General features: G+C 41.8%; 1 protein-coding gene across 2 annotated transcripts in view; it reads left to right on the forward strand.

Moving 5' to 3' along the window:
- The window catches only part of syne1b (spectrin repeat containing, nuclear envelope 1b), an 86876-nt gene that overhangs the window by 61214 nt on the left and 4152 nt on the right, over nucleotides 1-21510 (forward strand). For both annotated transcript variants that reach the window (XM_035994759.1, XM_035994760.1), the window contains 46 exons: nucleotides 70-223; nucleotides 309-437; nucleotides 546-701; nucleotides 978-1187; nucleotides 1330-1431; nucleotides 1629-1748; nucleotides 1832-2032; nucleotides 2188-2361; nucleotides 2718-2849; nucleotides 3127-3323; nucleotides 3559-3691; nucleotides 4195-4377; nucleotides 4564-4713; nucleotides 5065-5241; nucleotides 5413-5568; nucleotides 5687-5842; nucleotides 6001-6171; nucleotides 6396-6529; nucleotides 6656-6860; nucleotides 7206-7388; nucleotides 7508-7654; nucleotides 7748-7902; nucleotides 8164-8311; nucleotides 8396-8490; nucleotides 8654-8888; nucleotides 9463-9657; nucleotides 9910-10035; nucleotides 10260-10415; nucleotides 11208-11366; nucleotides 11585-11751; nucleotides 11917-12079; nucleotides 12525-12712; nucleotides 12816-12966; nucleotides 13070-13252; nucleotides 13463-13600; nucleotides 14073-14264; nucleotides 14412-14739; nucleotides 15798-15866; nucleotides 16692-16819; nucleotides 17179-17305; nucleotides 17481-17692; nucleotides 18138-18338; nucleotides 18470-18598; nucleotides 19474-19686; nucleotides 19980-20072; nucleotides 21029-21087. In XM_035994759.1, the coding sequence (XP_035850652.1) occupies nucleotides 70-223; nucleotides 309-437; nucleotides 546-701; nucleotides 978-1187; nucleotides 1330-1431; nucleotides 1629-1748; nucleotides 1832-2032; nucleotides 2188-2361; nucleotides 2718-2849; nucleotides 3127-3323; nucleotides 3559-3691; nucleotides 4195-4377; nucleotides 4564-4713; nucleotides 5065-5241; nucleotides 5413-5568; nucleotides 5687-5842; nucleotides 6001-6171; nucleotides 6396-6529; nucleotides 6656-6860; nucleotides 7206-7388; nucleotides 7508-7654; nucleotides 7748-7902; nucleotides 8164-8311; nucleotides 8396-8490; nucleotides 8654-8888; nucleotides 9463-9657; nucleotides 9910-10035; nucleotides 10260-10415; nucleotides 11208-11366; nucleotides 11585-11751; nucleotides 11917-12079; nucleotides 12525-12712; nucleotides 12816-12966; nucleotides 13070-13252; nucleotides 13463-13600; nucleotides 14073-14264; nucleotides 14412-14739; nucleotides 15798-15866; nucleotides 16692-16819; nucleotides 17179-17305; nucleotides 17481-17692; nucleotides 18138-18338; nucleotides 18470-18598; nucleotides 19474-19686; nucleotides 19980-20072; nucleotides 21029-21087 (7380 nt within the window). The remainder of the gene's footprint in view (nucleotides 1-69; nucleotides 224-308; nucleotides 438-545; nucleotides 702-977; nucleotides 1188-1329; nucleotides 1432-1628; nucleotides 1749-1831; nucleotides 2033-2187; nucleotides 2362-2717; nucleotides 2850-3126; nucleotides 3324-3558; nucleotides 3692-4194; nucleotides 4378-4563; nucleotides 4714-5064; nucleotides 5242-5412; nucleotides 5569-5686; nucleotides 5843-6000; nucleotides 6172-6395; nucleotides 6530-6655; nucleotides 6861-7205; nucleotides 7389-7507; nucleotides 7655-7747; nucleotides 7903-8163; nucleotides 8312-8395; nucleotides 8491-8653; nucleotides 8889-9462; nucleotides 9658-9909; nucleotides 10036-10259; nucleotides 10416-11207; nucleotides 11367-11584; nucleotides 11752-11916; nucleotides 12080-12524; nucleotides 12713-12815; nucleotides 12967-13069; nucleotides 13253-13462; nucleotides 13601-14072; nucleotides 14265-14411; nucleotides 14740-15797; nucleotides 15867-16691; nucleotides 16820-17178; nucleotides 17306-17480; nucleotides 17693-18137; nucleotides 18339-18469; nucleotides 18599-19473; nucleotides 19687-19979; nucleotides 20073-21028; nucleotides 21088-21510) is intronic.

The following is a 21510-nucleotide window of genomic DNA, read 5'->3' on the forward strand; positions in this document are numbered from 1 at the left end:
ATTTGTAATGATTCCTGTAGCAGATTATAAATTGAGCATTTATTAATTCATGTTTCTGTCACCGTGCAGTACAACAGAGCCATTTTCACCAGCAGCTTTGGTTGAGAGGGAATCTCAGGCTGCTCGAGAGCAGATGAGGCAGAAATGGGAGAGCCTCAGACTGGAGCTCAAAACTAAGCTGCAGCTCCTGCAGAAAACCCTGGAGCAGGACCACAAACAGCCGGTACAAACCTCGTTGTGTTGTTATTGTTGGTATTAAGCAGCAGTGGAAGTAAAGTGCATTGACCCGTTCCGTTGTTTTTCTGCAGGTATACTCCAGAGCTTCTCGTGTGACCACAGCTGGAGCACTGTTTAAAGGAGAAACACAAGCTGACAAATCTTCCCTGAATAATCTGTACGATAGCTTCAGACAAACAATAGAGGACATGACCACTCAGGTATTTCTATAACATTCTTGTACATTATAATGCCGTTCTATTGCAACGTTGAAATAGGTAGTTCAACATGTGTCAACGGAAATTTGCAACACTCTTGTGTGTACATAGCCCAGTGGTGGTGAGGCACAGGTGGCGCAGATGGAACAGCAGCTCTACACAGCTGTGTCATCCACCTCCTCTTGGCTGGATGGTGTGGAGAACAACGTCTTCTCAGGCTCAGTGCTGCTGGCTGAAAACGCAGAGACCCAGCTACAAAAGCAGGAGGTACATTCAGGCATATTTGTGCAGCTTCTATCATAAATAAATGATAAATCAGGTTTTATAGCAAATCATATGAGCCTGTCAATATCCATTAAAAGTTCCCTAAAGTTCAGTTGACACTAAATTAGATCTCTGTAGGAAATTGATTACTGATACAGTAGTAGTAGTAGTAGTAGTAGTAGTAGTAGTAGTAGTAGAAGTATAATCTTCATAATCTTTGTCATTTTGCAGTTGAGTATTTTTTAAATCTTCCTGAACTGTTTCTGATCTTTCCTGCAGACCTTAGAGAATGATGTGAGGAATGTCACAGAGGAGGTAAAGCTCAGCCAGGCTCTGTTAGCTGGGTCTTCAGTGTTGAGACAAGAGGACCAATCGCTGCTTGAGGACAACCTTGACTGCCTGAAAGAGAGATTAGGAGCTCTGGGTTGTGCTCTGGGGACACGCTGTGACCACATGAGGACCAGAGCACATGAGCTCACAGCCCACCAGGTTTGCCTAATATTTTGCATTTGTTGCTTTTCAAGAATGTTTTATTTTTTCTTGAAGAATGCTCACTATAAAACCAAAACATTTGCAGAACTAATAACTGAAATGTTGATTCTGATAAATGTTCTATAAATTGTCTTGAAAGACGGAGTTGCAGCTTCTCCAAACTGCTTTAATTGAGACCAAGTGCCAGATCCTACAGGCCTTAGCTGGAGCCATGGATAGACCAGCCTCAAAACAACTAGAGGTGATGAAAGCTTTAGCATCACATGCACGCACACACACACACACACACACACACACACACACACACACACACACACACTCACACACTCACACACACACACACACACACACACACACACACACACACACACACACACACCCTGCTTTTCTCTCAACTTACAGAGAACAAAAAATGATTGTGAATGTCGTGTCTCTTAGGTTATTGCCTGTGCAGAGGAGAGCCTGAAAGACTTTGAACAGAGGATTACGGAGCTCAAAACCAGAGGAGCAACACTACAGGCGGATCAGATATCAGCAAACAAAATACTAAAACTCCAGGTAATGTACATCACTGAAAACCATGCAGTAAAAGCTGCTCAGTATAGGTTTTACCTATTTATGTTCTTTGTGTGTGTGTTCAGGATTCCTATGAGGAGCTGGTGATGACGGTGGGTTCCCGGCGCAGCGGGCTGAACCATAGCATGGCTCTAAAGGAGCAGTACGAGCGTGCGCTGCAGGATCTGACGGACCTGGTAGACACAGCTAAAGACAAGATGGCTGCTGATCAAAGGATCGTTGTCAGCTCTGTCGAGGAAGTCCAGAATCACCTGGACAAACATAAGGTTTGGTCATCTTGGAGCTCTGTTAAAGTAGAAAGGCTTAAGTAATATTTCTAATCAAACATTGAACACAGCCACAGCCAATGCTGCAGACACGCTACTGAGAGAAAAACAACTGCTCATTGGTGTGTTTATCTGTGTCTGATTGTGTTTTCTAGGAGTTCTTCCAGGGTCTGGAGTCCCATATGATTCTAACAGAAACATACTTCAGAAAAATCAGTGTTCTGATGCTTCCCAAAGAGAGTCAGGCCCTGGAGGAGACACTGGCTGAGGCTCAGAGCGTCCTCAAAGAGGCACACAGTAAAGGAGTTGAGCTGGAGTGTATCCTGGAGGTGAGAGATAAAATACTAAGTGTGTTAACCATTATTTTTCCTTTGAAAGCATACTGTGAAAATGTTTTCTTGTTCCAAAAGGTTTTTTAAATGCTACTTAACTGTGTTGTTAATATATGTTTCTAACTGAAAAGGAATAGATATTTTTAAATTGCGGAAAAACCTCTCAAGTTACCTCTGCTTGAAAACTAAAGCTGAAAAAGCTTAGTTTACAGAGAATTTATTGGAAAGCCTTTCTTTTTTTCCTCCATAATAGGATAGCACAGCAGTTGCTAAAGTGTTATGGTGGTCTTCATCTAAGGTTTACTTGTTAGCTTTTTCAATTTGAAATATTCAATGTATTTTTTTTTTTTTAGACTTGGTGCCGCTTGATGCAGGATTACCAAAGTCTGAACTGCCAATTGGAGGCAGTTGAAGGAAACATCCCGACCGTTGGCCTGGTGGAAGAGACTGAAGAAAGGCTAATGGACAGGATTTCATTGTATCAGGTACAAAGTGACATCATTGCAAATTTTAGAATATGGCATGATGGAGGACCAAAGGAAATTTAAGAAGCCAGCACACATGATATGCATTTGTTTTCCTCTCTGAGCTTCTTGGTATATATTTGTTTTACTCTGGGAAGATTTGCTTTACTTTTATTTAATTCACTCACTCTCACTCTCAGTTTTTTCACCCAACTCTTCTCAGCTGGTGTCGCTCCAGCTACAATGTCACTTTTTAAAGATTTTGTTGTCTACCTGCCCCTTTCCATTTTCTGTAAAGGGTCTAAAGGGCAGACTGACAGAGTACCAGCACAAGCTATACCAGGTACTGGATGAAGGCAAACATCTCTTGCTGTCAGTGTGCTGTCCCGCACTGGAGAACCAACTTGCTCTGCTGGGGGAACACTGGCTCAACAACACCACCAAGGTCAACAAGGAACTACAGCGCCTGGAGGCCATCCTCAAACACTGGACCAGGTCAGAAACAGAATCGTTTAGGCATCAAATATAAATGATATCCCATAGAGACCCTGAAAAACATTATCTTTAGAAGGGTCTGTAAGATGGGCAGCTTAGCAATAGTTATTAAATTCACAGATCTGAGTGCACAAAACAACATTTTTAGTCTTAAGCAGATATACTGTACAAGTGATTTCTGAACCCAGTATCAGAAATCAATTTGTTCTATGATTACATTTTGGTTTTCCTCTAGGTATCAGAGGGAGTGTGCAGAGCTTAGCGAATGGCTGCAGTCTGCTCTGGAGCGTCTGGAGTTTTGGAATACGCAGGCAGTGTTAGTCCCACAGGAGCTGGAAACTGTCAGAGACCATCTCTCTGCTTTTCTTGTAAGGCTACAGTTTTTATTAGTTTTCTTTTGCATTTTGTATCTGTATTGATCCGGAGATTCAGGCACTTCTCAAGGAACAGTGCTACAACTAGTAAACATATATACAGATTTATACAGGTCCTTGTCGTTTGAGTCAGTGGTGCTTACAACTGAGCCACCATACTACATATAGAGCCATATATATATATATATATATATATATATATATATATATATATATATATATACGCACACAATTTACATAATATAATATGCACTGTATTTACATTGTTACAGCATAGCTGGTATAAGACTGTAAAATAATGGCTTTTTTAAGTGTAATTATTAGTGTAAGTTGTATTTCCTATAATTGTAATAGTGTTGGTAGTAGTACTTGGATATAGTAGTAGTAACAATCTTGCTGTGCCATCTGTAAAAAGGTCAGTATATAATATCATCATAAAATATATTTTATGATTTGATTGCATACTAGCTGTTGATTGCTGTCACCGTCTGTCTCAGGAGTTTTCAAAGGAAGTTGAAGGCAAGTCCAGCCTGAAGAGCTCAGTGGTAACCGAGGGCAACCAGCTGCTGCGTCTGAAGAAAGTGGACACGGTGGTGCTGCGGTCTGACCTGGCACGCATTGACACTCAATGGACTGAGCTGCTCACACGCATCCCAGTGGTCCAGGAGAAGCTGCATCAGGTATGGTCACAGTCAGCCAGACTGAACAGGCTTAGCTGCTCCACAGCAAATAGGATTACCCTTTCTGCTGCTTCACTCATATACAGATGTTTTCACACAAGGTTGCCCTCAGACTGGCAGCATGTGGGTTTTTGTCTTCCTGGATGTCTAATCTGGTGGTCCAACGGGTTTAATTTTTTTTCTCAGATCCAAATGGAGAAGTTGGCCTCCCGTCATGCCATATCTGAGCTGTTTAACTGGATATCATTGATGGAGAATGTCATTGAGGAGAATGAAGAAAACCTCAAGAGTGCAGTGGGGTCAAATGTGATTCAGGACTACTTGCAAAAATACAAGGTAGTAGACTTCATACAGATTTATAGATTCATGGCACTTTTGAGTTTGTTTACAAAGTGTTTGATGTGAATTTTTTGATAGGACAATATGTGACAGCTACATACTGTACATTTGTAGTATTTCATGCATTTCAAGGAAGTGAAAGGTTTGTTTTTATTTTTTAGGGGTTTTTTTTCAGCTACAAATCAAATCATATAAGACCATATGTGTGCGTCCAAAATTTAGATTTGTTCAAAAATGTTCTCTATTGTATCTTTGAGTATTTCTTGTACATACACTGACTAACCTGATTAATAAGGATGATGTAATGCAATTTTAATTGTGAATCTACTGTTCTTTCCTCCAACTCAGGGCTTCAGAGTAGATCTAAGCTGTAAGCAGCTGACTGTGGACTTTGTCAACCAGTCAGTGCTGCAGATCAGCGGTCAGGACGTGGAGAGCAAGCGCAGTGATAAGACTGACTTTGCTGAGCGACTGGGAGCAATGAACCGACGCTGGCAGATCCTACAAGGCCGCATCAATGAGAGGGTGAGGCCATAGGCACTGATACTGGTTAATACAGGACTAGATAGATAGATAGATAGATAGATAGATAGAATACTTTATTCATCCCCATAGGGAAATTCAGAATAACAGCCATTGTCATTTATTAGTGCAAAATGAGGATGTTACAATTTCATTTGTATGAAATTCTTGCAGATCCAGTTTCTTGAGAGCCTTCTGGATATGTGGTTGGAGTATGAGAGCAGCGTTCAGTCCCTGAAGTCCTGGATGGCAACTCAGGAAGAAAGGTTAAAGAGGAAACACCGGATAGAGGATTTAACATCTGTGCAGAATGCTCTCAAAGACTGCCAGGTATGCAGCTATAAACACTGATTTATCAATACATGTTATACCCGTACATGCTGTCATTATTACGATCACACCCTTTTTAGTCCATGTGTTTTATCATGTGAAAACTATTAACTTTTAGGAAATGGAAGAGTTGGTGAAGGAAAAAGAGAAAGAACTGGAGAGGGTGGAGGAGCAGGGCTGTGCCCTTGTCCAGAACAAGACCGATGAGGCCTGTGCTATTGTCATGGAGACACTCCAGGGTGTCAATCACACCTGGGCTAACCTGGACCACTTGGTAAGCTCCCCTGTTCTCTTTCCACTCTATGTTTATTGTGGTACATCAGTTGCACCAATCTATCTGCGCTACTCTGCTCTTTCTTGTTCTGTTCTGGCCTGCTCTTAACAATTTACTCAATGTCATTCACTGTGTGCTTTTTATTACACCTTTAACAGATAGGACAACTAAAAATCAGCCTGAAGTCAGTGCTGGATCAGTGGAGTCTATACAAGCGGGCTTCAGAAGAGATCAATGGCTACCTGATGGAAGGAAGGTACTCTGTATCTCGTTTCCGCCTCCTCACGGGCTCCCTGGAGGCTGTTCAGCTGCAGGTGCAAAGTCTGCAGGTATGTTAGGATGAAGAGGTGTTTGATTTATTATACCTGTCAGCTGGCCTGTAGTCACCTAGAGAAATTAGTTTACATTGATTGCATTAGTATTTGTTTCTGAAATCTCGTTGCGATGAAGATGACATTTACTGTATTTTTCATTAGGGGAATGGTTCTAAATTTTGTCTTACACAAAATTTATCATTGCTGTTGAATAAAGCACTGTGTTGTCATCTTTTAAGGATTTGCGAGAGGAACTGGAGAAACAGGAGAGCAGTCTGAGAAAGTTTGGTGCTGTGACCCACCAACTGCTGAGGGAGTGTCACCCATCAGTGTCAGATTCTCTCAACAACGCCCTTAAGGATGTCAATGCAAGGTGATCTTAAAATAGAGAAAATGAAAATCGTAGGGATTTTAGCTGTCAAGTCTAATTTGACAGCTAAGCCAATTTTGTATTGTTTTTATTATCCCTTACATTGATCCATGTCATATTTGCACCCAGATGGACTAGCTTACTGGAGGAGATTGCAGAGCGTCTGAGAAGCAGCAAAGCCCTGCTTCAGCTGTGGCAGCGCTACAAGGAGCTTTATGAGCAGAGCTTCAGCAGCATCCAGCTGCAGGAGGAAAAGGCAGACCAGCTCCTCAAGCTCGCTTGCAGCAAGGACATCGCTGACGAGGAAGTGTCCGACTGGATCCAAGAATGCAGCGTGAGTGAGGCCACAGCTGTGCCACTGTTGACTCATTTTCCATCTAAACACCTGTTCAGTATTATGTCTGTATTTTTTAAGGCCTTATTAAGAAAGCCAGTATGCCACATGTAGGGAAATTATGTTTCTTTGTTGCTGCAACACGATTGCTTTCAAGCGTTTAGCAGATTTTTGTTTATTTTCCTCAAGTGAAAGTTTAAATAATGTTGAAAATGTCCCTGTGTGCATAACAATTGATGCATATACTTTTTTACATGTAGGATTTTATTTTGTTTTAGTTTTGAATGAAAAGATACTCTACTCTACTACTACTCTACTCTAAATTGTATGTGTGCTTTGTCACAGGAGGTGCTCCGGTCCCAAGCTCCGGTGCAGGCCTCCCTGCAGGTTCTCCAACAACTGGGAGATCAGCTGAAACAGCAGGTGGACACATCAGCAGCCTCTGCAATCCAGTCAGATCACCTCTCTCTCACCCAACGGTTGGCTACTGTGGAACAGGCTCTTACCAGACAGCTCACCACACTGCAGGTACAGAAAAGGATTTACAACAAATAGCTTTGACTCCCAGTTTAGTTAAGTAGCCAGTCATCCAGTTAGAATCCTGAATTTTACACTTATGGGCTGCTGACATTTCTCTTCCACACCAGACTGGAGTTCAAGACTATGAAACCTTTAACAATCAGCTGGATTCACTGGGGTGCTGGATAGTTGAAGCTGAGGAGGCTCTGAAGGTGCACGATCCCAACGGCTCCACCGACCCGACAGTCCTCCTAGACCGCATGCAGGAGCTCAAGGTTGTTGTTTTTTAACTTTTGTCCATTAGTTGAACTAATCAACTGATTAACCTGTAATTAAGAAATGTAACATTTCTCTCTTGTCCTCTACAGAGGCTCATGCTGAAATTCAGCAGTATGGCTCCTGAACTGGAGCGTCTCAATGAGCTTGGTTACCGGCTCCCTCTCAACGATTCAGAGATCAAGCGCATGCAGAATCTCAACAGGAGCTGGTCAACAACCTCAGCACAGGCCACAGAGAGATTCAGGTATAACACATAAAAGATCTGGTAAATATAAAAATAAAAAGGTGGTTAAAATGCTGTATATCCATTCTGAAAATAAATGTTTAAATACATGTGACCATCCCAGCACAGTTTCATGACAATCATGACAGATTGATTTAATTGAAGGACTTGCGCAAATAACCTCACAGCCCCAGTGATGTTCAGTAAAGGCCAATGTTCTACATGACTGAGATGATGGAATTGGTGGACATCAAAATGATGTATTTTGTTTGCTCTTTGCAGCAAACTCCAGTCCTTCTTGCTGCAGCAGCAGACCTTCCTGGAGAAGTGTGAAACCTGGATGGAGTTCCTGGTCCAAACGGAAGAGAATCTGACGGTGGAAATTTCTGGGAACTACCAGAGTTTGATGGAGCAGCAAAAAGCTCACGAGGTAAGAGTCCCTTTGAAGTAAAGGACCCTGAAACAGCTGTTGTTTTATTTGTTTATCATTAATCATCAATATGTTGCCTTCCAGTTATTCCAAACTGAGATGTTCAGTCGGCAGCAGATCCTCCACTCTATTATCAGTGATGGACAGAGGATGTTAGAGCAGGGTCAGGTGGATGACAGGTAAAGAGCACAAAATCACATTGTTTCTCATCTGTTAGTTTCAAATTTTATACAATATTACTCTGAATAGCAGATTGCAAGACTTAATAAATCCATTGCATTTTGTTTACCACAAAAAAAAACTGTCTTCCTTTGACAATCCTATTACTTCCCCCTCCTGCAGAGATGAATTCAACCTGAAGTTGGCTCTCCTGAGTAACCAGTGGCAGGGCGTAGTGCGGCGTGCTCAACAGAGGCGGGGGATCATTGACGGTCTGATCCGCCAGTGGCAGCGCTACAGAGAAATGGTGGAGAAGCTACGCAAATGGCTGGTGGAGGTCTCCCACCCTGCAGAAGCCCTTCAGGCAGGGACTACAGTGCCTCTGCAACAAGCCCGCTCAATGCTGGATGCTGTCCAGGTACATTGTGTAAAAGCTTACAGAGTACACATCTCAGATTTATCTAGATGGTGCTGGACAAAAAGACATACATTTAATGTTTAGTCTACCACTAATCTCTTCAAAATAGACATATATCTTTGTCAGGGTGACTAAGAAGTATTATGGTGGGGTGCCCAGATAGCTCAGTTGGTAGAGCGGGTGCCCATATATAGAGGTTTACTCCTCAATGCAGTGGTCCCGGGTTCGACTCTGGCCTGCGGCCCTTTGCTGCATGTCATTCCCCCCCTCTCTCCCCTTTCATGTTTTCTGCTGTCCTGTCAAAATAAAGGCTGAAAATGCCTAAAAAAAATAATCTTTAAAAAAAAAAAAAAAAAAAAAAGAAGTATTAAGGTGGATCCTGGCAAAAGAGCTAAATCTTGATCAATGAAGAGAGAATAAACCTACATGGAAAAAATCAATAGCGTCTCATTTTTCTTGATGTGATAAGCCCCAACTATATGATACTCCAAAAGAGGAAACAGTAAGAACTATTTACGAATGTTGTTTGGGCAGGATATTGACAGGTCTGTGTGACTGTGCTTTTCTGGTTCAGCTGAGGGAAAAGGTGCTTCAGCGTCAGCAGGGCAGCTACATCCTAACAGTGGAGGCTGGCAAACAACTGCTCCTGTCGGCTGATAGCCGGGCGGAGGTGGCCCTGCAGGCAGAGCTTACTGATATTCAGGAGCGATGGAAACATGCAAGCACCTGCCTGGATGAACAGAAGAAAGAGCTTGCCACTTTATTAAAGGTAAACCAGACAAATTGCCAGCAGTGTGTGGAGTACAGGCTACCTCAGGGAACATTGAAGGGATACTATAAATGTTTTTTGTAAGTGCAAGTTTGCATGCTTTTCCTTTGTTGTTTCAAAACCCCCACCAAGAGGCACAACCAGCTTTTATGTGTTGTTTAAATGAACCAAATTCCCCAAAATGATTTTGCTGTTAAACTCTAAGTTATATAGTACTGATGCAGTTGCAACCATTGTTTGTGTCATGTGCAGGATTGGGAGAGGTGTGAGAGAGGTATTGGTGGATCACTGGAAAAACTTCGAGCCTTCAAACGGCAGCTCTCTCAGCCTCTTCCTGATCACCAAGAGGATCTGCAGGCTGAGCAGATGCGCTGCAAGGTAACAACCTCAAAGCATTTACAAAACTCACAAAACAAAACTTTACATACCAATAACTTAAGGCTGGAATTCAACTTTGCTTTGGGGACCTTGACCTAAAAAGTGTACAATCACAATCAGTGTAGAGTTCTTTAAATAAGTTGCATCATCAGTTGAGCTGCCTTTGAAATACATTAAATTGAATGTTGAATGTTTTAATAATATTACTTTTGTTTCAATACGAGGACCTGGAGAACACATTTGATGGCTGGACTGGGGATCTGGCCCATCTGACTGTACTGCGTGAGTCCCTGTCTTGCTACATCAGTGCTGAGGACCTGTCTGTCCTGCAGGAGCGAATTGAGCTGCTGCATCGACAATGGGACGAAATCTGCCACCAGGTACAGTACACCACACAGTACCAGTGCATAGATGATTTTGTGAATATACTGTATACTGCTTATTTGATCAGCTACTGGAGCATTATTTGAATAAAACTATAGACAATAACATCATAGCTACGCCCTGTATCACAGAGTATTAACCACTTGTAGGTGTCACTATGTGATACACTGGTCTTGTCTCTGCAGTTCCTTGAGATGCCAAACGGTGGTGCTGGTGTCAAACACAAACTGTTATACTTTGGTTTTGATGGTGTCAGTTAGCCAACATCGAATACAGCTTACTATCATATGCATAAAAGACATATTTTATTATATATTTATGTCTAATTGGTTTTAGAAATGCAACTGAATCTTATTGATAGAGAATGTTCACACACATACTTTCAATTCATAGTATAACAAGAAGATAAGAAAAGACATTACTTAAATGTTACTGAAAATGGCATTTCACTTTAATTTTACAGTTTTTGAAAAGGAACTTTGCTGTGTAGAGCAGTTGCTTTGGCGTGCACAGTTAAACCTCAAGGTTCAGAGTTGTTCTGAGGTTTCCAGAGTTGCATCCTGTGTAGAGTAGCTAAAATACACCCACAGGAAACACACAGAAGCACACACTCTGCTCCGCGATGCAAATGAATCAGTTATGGTGCAGTGATCTCTAACGCTACTTCCGTTTGAGCCTTTTTGACATGAATGCACTTTTGTTAAAATTTAACATGCATTGATTGATTGTTCTTATGCACTTTGCATAGAGATGCACTTAACTGAATATACTTTGCTGTGCCTCTGCAGCTGTCACTGCGCAGGCAGCAGGTCAGTGAGAAGCTGAATGAGTGGACTGTATTCAACGAAAAGTACAAGGAGATCTGCGAGTGGCTCACCAACATGGAAAGCAAGGTCTCCCAAAATGGAGACATCAGCATTGAGGAGATGATCGAGAAGCTCCGCAAGGTAAACAGAAATATACTGTTCATTGTTTTAAAAAATGCTGATATGGCATCACGCTGCCAATCACAAAGTGCTTCACAAGAGAATAAAAAAACAACAAGACCCAATAAAAAGAAATAAAGTAACAATGGAAATTAAATATCACCATGTTGATATCTGCGTTTTCCTTTAAATATTTTTAAATTGCCTTTACACTCTGGTTGGGTTGCATTGTGTCTCAGGACTACCAGGAGGAGATCACTGTGGCTGATGAGAACAAGCTGCAGCTGCACCAGCTGGGACAGCGCCTGGCTAGAGCCAGTCACAAGAGCAAAGCGGCTGAAATCGGTCAAAAACTCAACAAAGTCAGTGACCGCTGGCAACACCTCGTGGATCTTATCGGAGCCAGGTGAAAAGACACACACTCACACCTGAGTAGCTTAAAAGGGCCTGTAATTTGTCCCAGTACATGCAGAGAAGGACACAAAGCAATATTTCTTCACTGTTTTTCAACATTTTCTGGAAAGTATTGCATTGGATTGTACTGACAAAGTTGAATGGATTATGGTAATAGAGTGAAGAAACTGAGAGAAACTCTGGTGGCCGTGCAGCAGCTGGATAAGAATATGAGCAGCCTTCGATCCTGGCTGGCCCACATCGAGACCGAGCTGTCCAAACCCATCGCCTACGACTCCTGTGACTTCCAGGAGATTCAGAGGAAGCTTGATCTGCAGCAGGTAACAAAAAGCACAGTACAGTGCATAACGTATGTACAATACTATAAGTTAAATTCTATAGTATTGTATCAATTCTGTTCTACTATTAACATGCTACCTTAAACTAGCACTGATCACTTTCAGGAGTTGTTGTTCACAAGGAGGTATTGAATTCTGCTTTTTACATGGATCTAAGTTTCCTTCTTTTTCCTCAAATTGAGACGCACTCATTTAATGTGACAGCTAAATCAAGAACTGTTTTTTAAATTAATATATTTTGTGGTTCTTTAATGTCAAATTATTACAGCTATTAGTCAGTATTGGAAACTCTTTTTCATTAAATCAACTAATCAAAAGTCATTGTTATTATATTACGTTATAATTTACCTCTTTTTCTCCCTCTCTCCCTGTGCATCACTTATTATTACAAACTCATACTCTCTCTTTCTTCTTTCTCACCACTCAGGAGCTTCAGCGGGACATCGAGAAGCACAGTACAGGAGTGGCGTCCGTACTGAATCTGTGTGAGGTGCTTCTGCACGACTGTGACGCCTGCGCCACCGATGCAGAGTGCGACTCCATCCAGCAGGCGACTCGTAGCCTTGATCGCCGCTGGAGGAGCATCTGTGCCTTGTCTATGGAGAGGAGACTCAAGTAAGATGTCAGATGTTTGATGAAAACAAAAAGAGTGGCTAGTATGGATGGGAAACAGGTCATTGTTATTATTGTATATCATTTTACATTTTCTCTCTGTTAGGATTGAGGAGACATGGCGTTTATGGCAGAAATTCCTAGATGACTTTGCACGATTTGAGGAGTGGCTGGCCACTTCAGAAAAGACTGCTGCTCTGCCCAACTCCTCTGGTGTACTGTACACTGTAGCCAAGGAGGAGCTTAAGAAATTTGAGGTATTGCAAATGTGTTCTGTGTAAATTGTTAAAAACCTAAACTGAGACAGGTCACAGGTGCTGTTGCTTAGTACCATATTAATAAAATTGTATGTTTCTGTAGGCCTTCCAGAGGCAAGTCCACGAGAGCCTAACCCAGCTGGAGTTAATCAATAAGCAATATCGCCGCCTGGCCAGAGAAAACCGCACTGACTCTTCCTGTCGTCTGAGGGAGATGGCTCACGATGCCAATCAGCGATGGGACAACCTGCAGAAGAGGGTGGCATCCATCCTCCGCAGGCTTAAGGTACTTGCATTATTAAATTCATGATTTCTTTATTCAAATCTAATTTCATTCTCACATTTTTTTCTCACTTATATGTTAGATCATGGTAGCATACATGTGTTCTGTGAAATCAATGACTAATGAAGCTTAATTTATACTACATACATTATACTTGCACCATGTACAAGTGTAGATCATTCTAACAGCAGCATCTCTATTTCAAATGTGCAGCACTTTATTAGTCAGAGAGAGGAGTTTGAGACAGCCAGAGACGGCATCTTGGTGTGGCTGACAGAGATGGACCTGCAGCTGACCAACATCGAACACTTCTCCGAGTGTGACATTCAGGCCAAGATCAAACAACTCAGGGTGGGTTTGTCACAATGGTCCAGGCCTACATGGTCTGAAAAGTATTTGGAAAGCATACTTTCTTTCATTTATATTGACTATATGTGTGTGTGTGTGTGTGTGTGTGTGTGTGTGTGTGTGTGTGTGTGTGTGTGTGTGTATAGTTTTAGATTTAGGTTTTAGGTGTTGACACTTGACATTGTCTTGCACACTTTAGATTTTATTTCTGTAGCAGACTGAGAAAGCCAGCTACAAACTGGTTCAATTTTGACCCATTTCAAAAGTGACAACTCATATATTCTGATATTTGCCATTGTGAGGGCAGACTAACTGATATTGCAAGATTACTTTTTCACAAGTCATACTGAACATTGAAATTATTAAATCAAAGTAACATCTGTGAAAGGGCGTGCATTTTGAAATTAAGAGAACCTTATGTCTAGTATGAAAACAGAATTTGTTCATCTCTTCTTTCCCCCCTCCGGTCCCACAGTCGTTCCAACAGGAGATCTCCCTCACTACAGCCAAGATCGAACACATCTTCCACCAGGGAGAAGCGCTGATAGAGAAGAACGAGCCTCTGGATGCTGCTGTCATAGAGGAGGAGCTGGAAGAGCTGCACCACTACTGCCAGGAAGTCTTTGGCCGTGTGGAGCGCTACTACAAAAAGCTCATTCGGCTTCCTGTAAGACCAGAGATTGAGAGCATAGAAAAGATTTCACAATCTAGTGTGGCTTGATTTCAGGCACCAAATAAGGGTCTAAATGTCATCTTTTACACAACTCAAGTCATCAGCTCAAACTGTTGTTATGTATATGTTTTTTTTCTTCAGCTTGCAGATGATGATACCGAAGTGTCATTCTCGGATCGCGAGCTGGAGCTGGACGAGCCTGGTGATTTGTCCAGCCTACCATGGGGCGAGCGTTTGGGGGATGGCTTCCTGTCACCTCTGCCCTCCTCCGGCCGCTCAGCCTCCCTGGCAGCCCAGTTCCGGACTGAGCGCTCGGGCAGGGACACCCCAGCCAGTGTGGACTCCATTCCCCTGGAGTGGGACCATGACTACGACCTGAGCCGCGGGCTGGAGAGTGCCAGCAGGGCTCTGAGAGAGCAGCAGAGTGAGGAGGGAGACTTCCTCCAGCGGCCTGCCTCAGCCTTGTCAGGTTAGTTTCCAAACACAGACAGCATTGCACAGCATTCTTAAAGTTAAAGAGACAACTGAGATCTTGTAATTTTTGGTGTATGAGCTATGGTGGCTATTTTTGAAATGTAGAAAACAGAGAATGTTTTAAGTAAGAAGGGAGAGCATCCTTTAATCCAGTGGTTCCCAACCTTTTGTGAACCTTTTGTGATCCCTGAAGCAAGGCGCAGTGGATATGACACATGCCTTTGGTGTGGGAGATCTGGGTTCAATTCCCACTGTGATACATCAACCAATGTGTCCCTGAGCAAGACACTTAACCCATAGTTGCTCCAGAGGCATGCAGCCTTTGACACATATAGCAATTGTAAGTCGCTTTGGATAAAAGCGTCAGCTAAGCTACATGTAATGTAAAAGTTTCTAGTTGCCACACCTTGTCACAGGTTGCACAAGTCTTTGGGTTGTGATCAGTTCCACCAGGTTGATTTCCCTTGAATAATTTCACTTGGATAATTGTTAATAGTGTGGATAATTCAGGCTGGAATAATTAAAACTATTCAGTATTTCACAAAAAGCAAAGATCTGATAAAAGTTAGGAAAAAATAATTCAAATATGTGTAGCGGAAAAATATTTTTCTTCCTCATTGTCCAGTTCATCATCTTAGAATTTCTTGCATCAGTCCAGCTGAAGTGTACTTGTGCAAGACACTAAATGCCAAACATACTAAGGTGCAGTTCAATGGCCTCCCTTGTTCTATGCTCTCCATGAGGAGGCGGAAAATAAGAGTCTGTCTACAGGTACTAAATGTTAGCAGCTCACGATTTGGATTTTAGCAATGGACCAAGACGTATTTGCTAATACTTGACATGGTTTATTTTAGCTGCTGGATGGGTAAGGTTTCTCACACATCAGTTTGTCAATACAGTGTATTTTCCTGTGACTGAAAACTGGCAAACTCCATCTATCTCGTGGTGCATCAAACAAGGTTAAAAACAGCAGATGAATACCAGGTTAAATTAGTTAATGAGGTCAGTGTAATGCCACTGCTGAATTTGTGTACTGTTTAATGTTTCTTCCAGATGTAGTGATCCCAGAGAGCACAGAGGCCTATGTTAAAGTTACAGAACAAACACTGAGGTCCTCCACTGGTAGGCAACAGCAGACCTCAGCATGCCAAGTGTTTGGGGGCTAGAAATAACAGCTGCACACTGAGTGATACCACACTCATAGCCTATTCACTGGCTTGGACTTTGATTTGTGTTGATTTCCTCTCTTACACAGACTTTGGGCACACACTTTAATCAATGGCAACACTTTCTAACACTGGAGGATAGGGTCAATTCCATTTTTATTTCGTCAATTCACTGGTTCTGCTTTGGTTTCTAATTCAGCAGAACTGAAATGGAATTCAGCCTAGCCCTTCTTTCTAACTGGCTTTCTTACTTTTGTTTGACTTTTGTGTGCCGTGTATCTAACCTCTTCAGATTTTTTTGATGTGCTATTTGTGTTTCAGAAAAGCATGTTGTTTTATTGTCACAATGAACAAGTCTGAACTCCTTGCTGAAGGGATTGCAGATTTGTTTAAAATAAACTTTTAAAAGGCTCCGTTCACACAGAGGCACATTAATGCTTTTGAACTCTGTATTTCAAATGAAGGATGCATTGCAAGCAGGACAGGATAGCCATGCAATGAGGTTGAGTGTGTGAGGTGGAAAAAAATTACACTTTTCAGGAAATGCAGCAACGATCACTTGTCAAACTGCAACTGGCATCATGAGTGACAAGTGTTCGGGAAACCAATCTGCATTTCTATCTACTTCTTTCAACTCATTCTTTGCTCGCCACGTCTTGTGTTTCTCTGTCTGAACGGGACCTTATCTTTTTTCGGGTTGTAGAGAGTATTTCAGTTAACCGTTACGATACCATATTTGATCATAATCTGCAAAAATAACCAGTTGATGTTGTATCTACAGGAGAGGCTGCCTCTACGGACTCACATATTCACTCTCTGGATGCCAGCCGTTTCCACCTGCAACAAACGGACAGCAGCCGCAGTCGCACACCCACAAGCACAGAACTGGATGCGTCGTATATGGGATATGTATGTTACTCTTAGAGCTAAATGAGGCAAAAAAAAAAACATCATTAAACCTTGTTTATTGCACTTACCTGTACATAAAGTGATCATTAATTTGGTTTTGTCTATAGATATGCAGACCTAAAAAACTAATGTTTATTTATGTTTTTAAATAATGTCCAGTCATATTTTGTTAGCTTATCACCAGCCAGTAATATTACTTTCACCTTTAGAGACTTACTTGATATACCAGTTTAAAATTATTTGTCATAAGGTTGAATTGTATGTCTTATCCTGAAATATGTAATATCATCTTCTTACATGGATTGCACTATACAAAATAGTATGTGTAACCTGTAACCTAACACACATTCATTCTGTAGATGCGGCTGCTGGGTGAGTGTCGGGGCAGTATTGACACGGTGAAGAGGATGGGCTCTGAGCTGAAGGAGGAGGAAGATGTGGTGTCTGGACTGGCAGATCCCAGTAGCTCAGAGTCTCAGACATCAGGTAATACTGCACCCCAACCTATCCTGCATGCATATATCCTACATTATCATACATTTAAATTCATGTATATGAAAAGTAACAATGCAAAATGTTGCTCAGCTTTTATCCAGTGGGATACAGTGGGTGAACTCAGCTTACATAGTATATCATTTTTTTCTTACACCCTGCAATCTAGGAGTGATTGAGCGCTGGGAGCTCCTGCAGGCTCAGGACCTCAGCAAAGAGATGCGCACAAAGCAGAACCAGCAGCAGTGGCAGCAGCTGAACTCTGACCTGAACAAAGTTTGGACTTGGCTGGGAGAGACGGAGGAAGAGCTGGAGCAGCAGCGGAGGCTGGACCTCTGCACGGATATCCAGACAATAGAGCAGTGCATCAAAAAGCTCAAGGTATTATTGTTTTTGTTTTGGTAATACATTTGCATGGCATGTTTCCTTTTAAATATGTAACATCTTCCTTTCTCTTTGTCTGTTAAAGCAAAATATATTTAAAAAAATGTTGAGAATGCTGACATTATGCATTGTAAACAATCAGAATCTAGTCTTTTGCAATAAAGTGTACAACGTGACATGGGCGTAGTCCTCAGAAATTGATTGACAAGCCAGCTCCATAGACTTAGCACTTATTATTTCCAACATGTTGGTTTAGTTGGAATCAAAAGGGTTTTTTAAAATCATTTGCCATCTCCTAATTCTATGTTGACAATTCCTGCTACTCAATTGGCTATCTGATTGCAACTTGATGCCTGTGGTCAGCTTTGTTGGTTTACACGCTTGTGTTACCTTTGTACATTGCTGTGGATGACTGCATTCATTAACTGTAAAATGTCTACAGGAACTGCAGAAGGCGTTTGACAAACGCAAGGCTATTGTGATGTCCATCAACCTATGCAGTGCTGAGTTCATGCAGTCAGATACAGAGGAGTCCCGAGAGCTGCAAGCCAAACTGAAAGACATGAACATCCACTGGGACAAACTGGGGAGCTCACTGGACGAGTGGAGGTCTTCGTTACAGGAAGCTCTCATGCAATGTCAAGTAAGTGCCAGTCATCATGATTAGACCCTCAAAATTAGGAGAGTTGTTCTGAATGTTAATGTTAGATTGTTTCATAGAGCTGTAACCATGCAGCTGAATCTCTACTTTCCTGATCCACATCTGACTAACAGGACTTCCACGAGATGAGCCATGGGCTGCTGCTCTGGTTGGAAAACATTGACCGCAGGAGGAATGAGGTGGTTCCCATTGACCCCATCCAGGACAGTGACACTCTCCACGAGCATCATAAAACACTTACGGTACAGAACTATAATCTTTACAGTGCCTAAATATTATCAATATGAATATAAGAATCATTCGTGAGAGTTTGGGTCATATTTTAACACCCACATAAAAACGTTACTGTCTTCTCAGTTACCCTCTATTAGATTAGATTAGATTCAACTTTATTGTCATTGTGCAGAGTACAAGTACAAAGACAACGAAATTCAGTTTGCATCTAACCAGAAGTGCAAAAAAGCAGAAAAGTGCAATGTGATATACAAAGTATAGACAGGTGGTGCATAGGCAGGACAAGGCTTAGTAGGTTAATTGTCATTGTTGGTTGTTGGTTGTTGGTTGTTACAGAGGGAGGTATTGATGCCCAGTTCACTGAGTTTGGTGATCAGTTTGGATGGGATGATGGTGTTGAATGCTGAACTAAAGTCAATGAACAGCATTCTCACATAGGTGTTGCTATTGTCAAGGTGGGACAGGGCAGAGTGAAGTGCCGTAGAGATGGCATCCTCTGTGCTCCTGTTCTGACGGTAGGCAAATTAGAATTGCTATTGGACAGCAATTGATAATATCTTAATCATCTTAATTGATGATATCTTTGTGTAAATTACAAATCATTGCCTTCAAAGCTGTAAAATAAATACACCAAAATAGGGGTTACTTTTTTTTAAATCATTCATTGGATTCATGAATAAAAACAGTGTGTTTTGACCAAACACTTAATTTAAGATAGTTTAGGACACTAACAGTGAGCCAAGGCAAACATAGGCATACATCCTGATTAAACTCTATGGATCAAAGTACCGTAACACCTATTCCAAATACAAGAGGAATGTATAAATAATTCTAGTTCTCCTGCTGTTTTAAAGTTCATGTCTCAAATTAACAATCCCCACAGCAAATCCGCCAGGAGCTGCTGGACTCCCAGCTCAAAGTTGCCTTGCTACAAGACATGTCCCTCCAGTTGCTGGTCAACTCTCAGGGCAGCGACTGCCTGGAGGCCAAGGAGAAGGTTCATGTTATTGGGAACCGCCTCAAACTGCTGCTAAAGGAAGTAACCCGAGACCTCAGAGAGCTGGCCAAGATTCTGGACATCACAAGCAGTCAACAGGTAGTCTTCACTTACTATATACCTGTGTGGTGTTACCTGTACCTGTACAGCCCTGATACTTTTTTTTTTTAAACAGGTTTTGTATTTACTTTGTTTTCTAAAGTAGATTCATGAAAAGTCATATAAAGGTTTTGATATTGAATAAAACTGAAGCTTTCGTCTGGGGGGGGGGCAGATATTTTTGTTGAAGGTCCAGATTTGGTCCACAGGCTGCTACTTGCCTACCACTGTCTGATATTTCATGTGTCTCTCTCTTGCTTTCTCTCTCTTTGTGTAAATGTTACCTTTGTCAGGATCTGTCATCTTGGTCATCTGCTGATGAGCTGGACACGTCCGGTTCCCTCAGTCCTCTATCAGGAAGGAGTACACCAAGTCGACGACGATCGGTAACGTATACGTCTACCTGTACATGCTGCTCTATGAGAAGCCAGGTGTTCAGTTACCCCTCTGAGACAGTGCATACAGCACCTTGTGCCCCAAATGCCCCATTGAAGGCCATATTCACCACTGCCATCCCGATATCTCTCCTCTCCTCCACACCTTTCTACACCTCCACAACCTGCTCTACACTCCCTCCCTCTGAATTCTGAACTTTTTCCAGCCTGTTACTCTTTTTGCACGTCCCAGAGCAAATTCCTGCAAGAGAGCTGGGTAATTCTTTCTTTCTAACTTTTTATTTCCTCTTTCTTTTTCTTGGATGACTTTTTCAGTTCTGCCCTAGCTGTCACTTACTCTCTTTCAGTTTTTCCACACTAAAACAACTTCTGTCCTACAAAACTTTTTTTCCCCCAATAGACTTTCCTCTAACTTCTACTCACTCTAGTTTTCGGGTGATCCCTGTAGTGTTATTCTTAGGAATACTGGCTATCATGAAACTGCTAAATGTACAAAAGGAGCATAGAAACTGTGGTTTTATGATGTAGAAAGCATGACATCATATTTGTTTAATATTGTAGGCTACAGGAATGAGAAAGCAATATTTTTTGTATCAGTATTGATTCATTATGTATCTAAATATCATTCCAAATAAGCATGTTGCTGCTTATATTATGTGTATGTTACTAAATGTCACTGTTATCAAGAAGTCCATGCATCATATTGCATAATTTGTAGCTTCCTATTTGCAATCAGTTTGTTGCATCACTTCAAAGTAGTCCTGCACTTTGAAAAGCCAGATTCCTTGTTATCATGGGTTACAAAATCTACTTTCACATATGATTTTGTTGCTGCTCTTCTTTCATTTTGGGATTTCTTTTCATCGGTAGCTTTGTCTTGATTTGCCTGGACTGAAACATACTTTCTTTCTTTTACCCACCGCCCCTCCCCTGTTCATTGCAAACAGCAACGGGGCAAATGTAGTCTGTCACAGCCTGGACCCTCTGTGAGCAGTCCCCACCACAGGTACCTTTCTGTCGGTTTCTAGCACAACCAGAAGATAATGGAACTCATCAGCCCATGATGCACTTGGAGGCCACTTCATGCTTTCTAATCCTCCCCAACAACAGCTGTGTTTTTAAAGAATAAAAAAAATCCCAATTTCAGTTTTTGATTAGCAGCTCATGATAGTGAATTCCATCATCTTCTGTAAGTCTAGATGCTCTGTGTAGGCTCTGTGATGAGGTGCAATGCAGCCCACACATCCTTGATAAAAGAGTTTCACAAGGGATGGTGCAAGGCCTCTTTTCCACCAATGTCCTTGGCTGCTTAATATCGCTAACCAGAGGGCATTTCTTACGTATAACACAAATATTTCTCTATATCTAACACTCCCTCACTGTTACTGAGCTCACACACACACGCACCCTTTTTCTCAAATGGCGGAGC

The sequence above is a fragment of the Sander lucioperca genome, chromosome 18, assembly GCF_008315115.2.
Source record: "Sander lucioperca isolate FBNREF2018 chromosome 18, SLUC_FBN_1.2, whole genome shotgun sequence".
In the NCBI taxonomy this organism is placed as follows: domain Eukaryota; kingdom Metazoa; phylum Chordata; class Actinopteri; order Perciformes; family Percidae; genus Sander; species Sander lucioperca.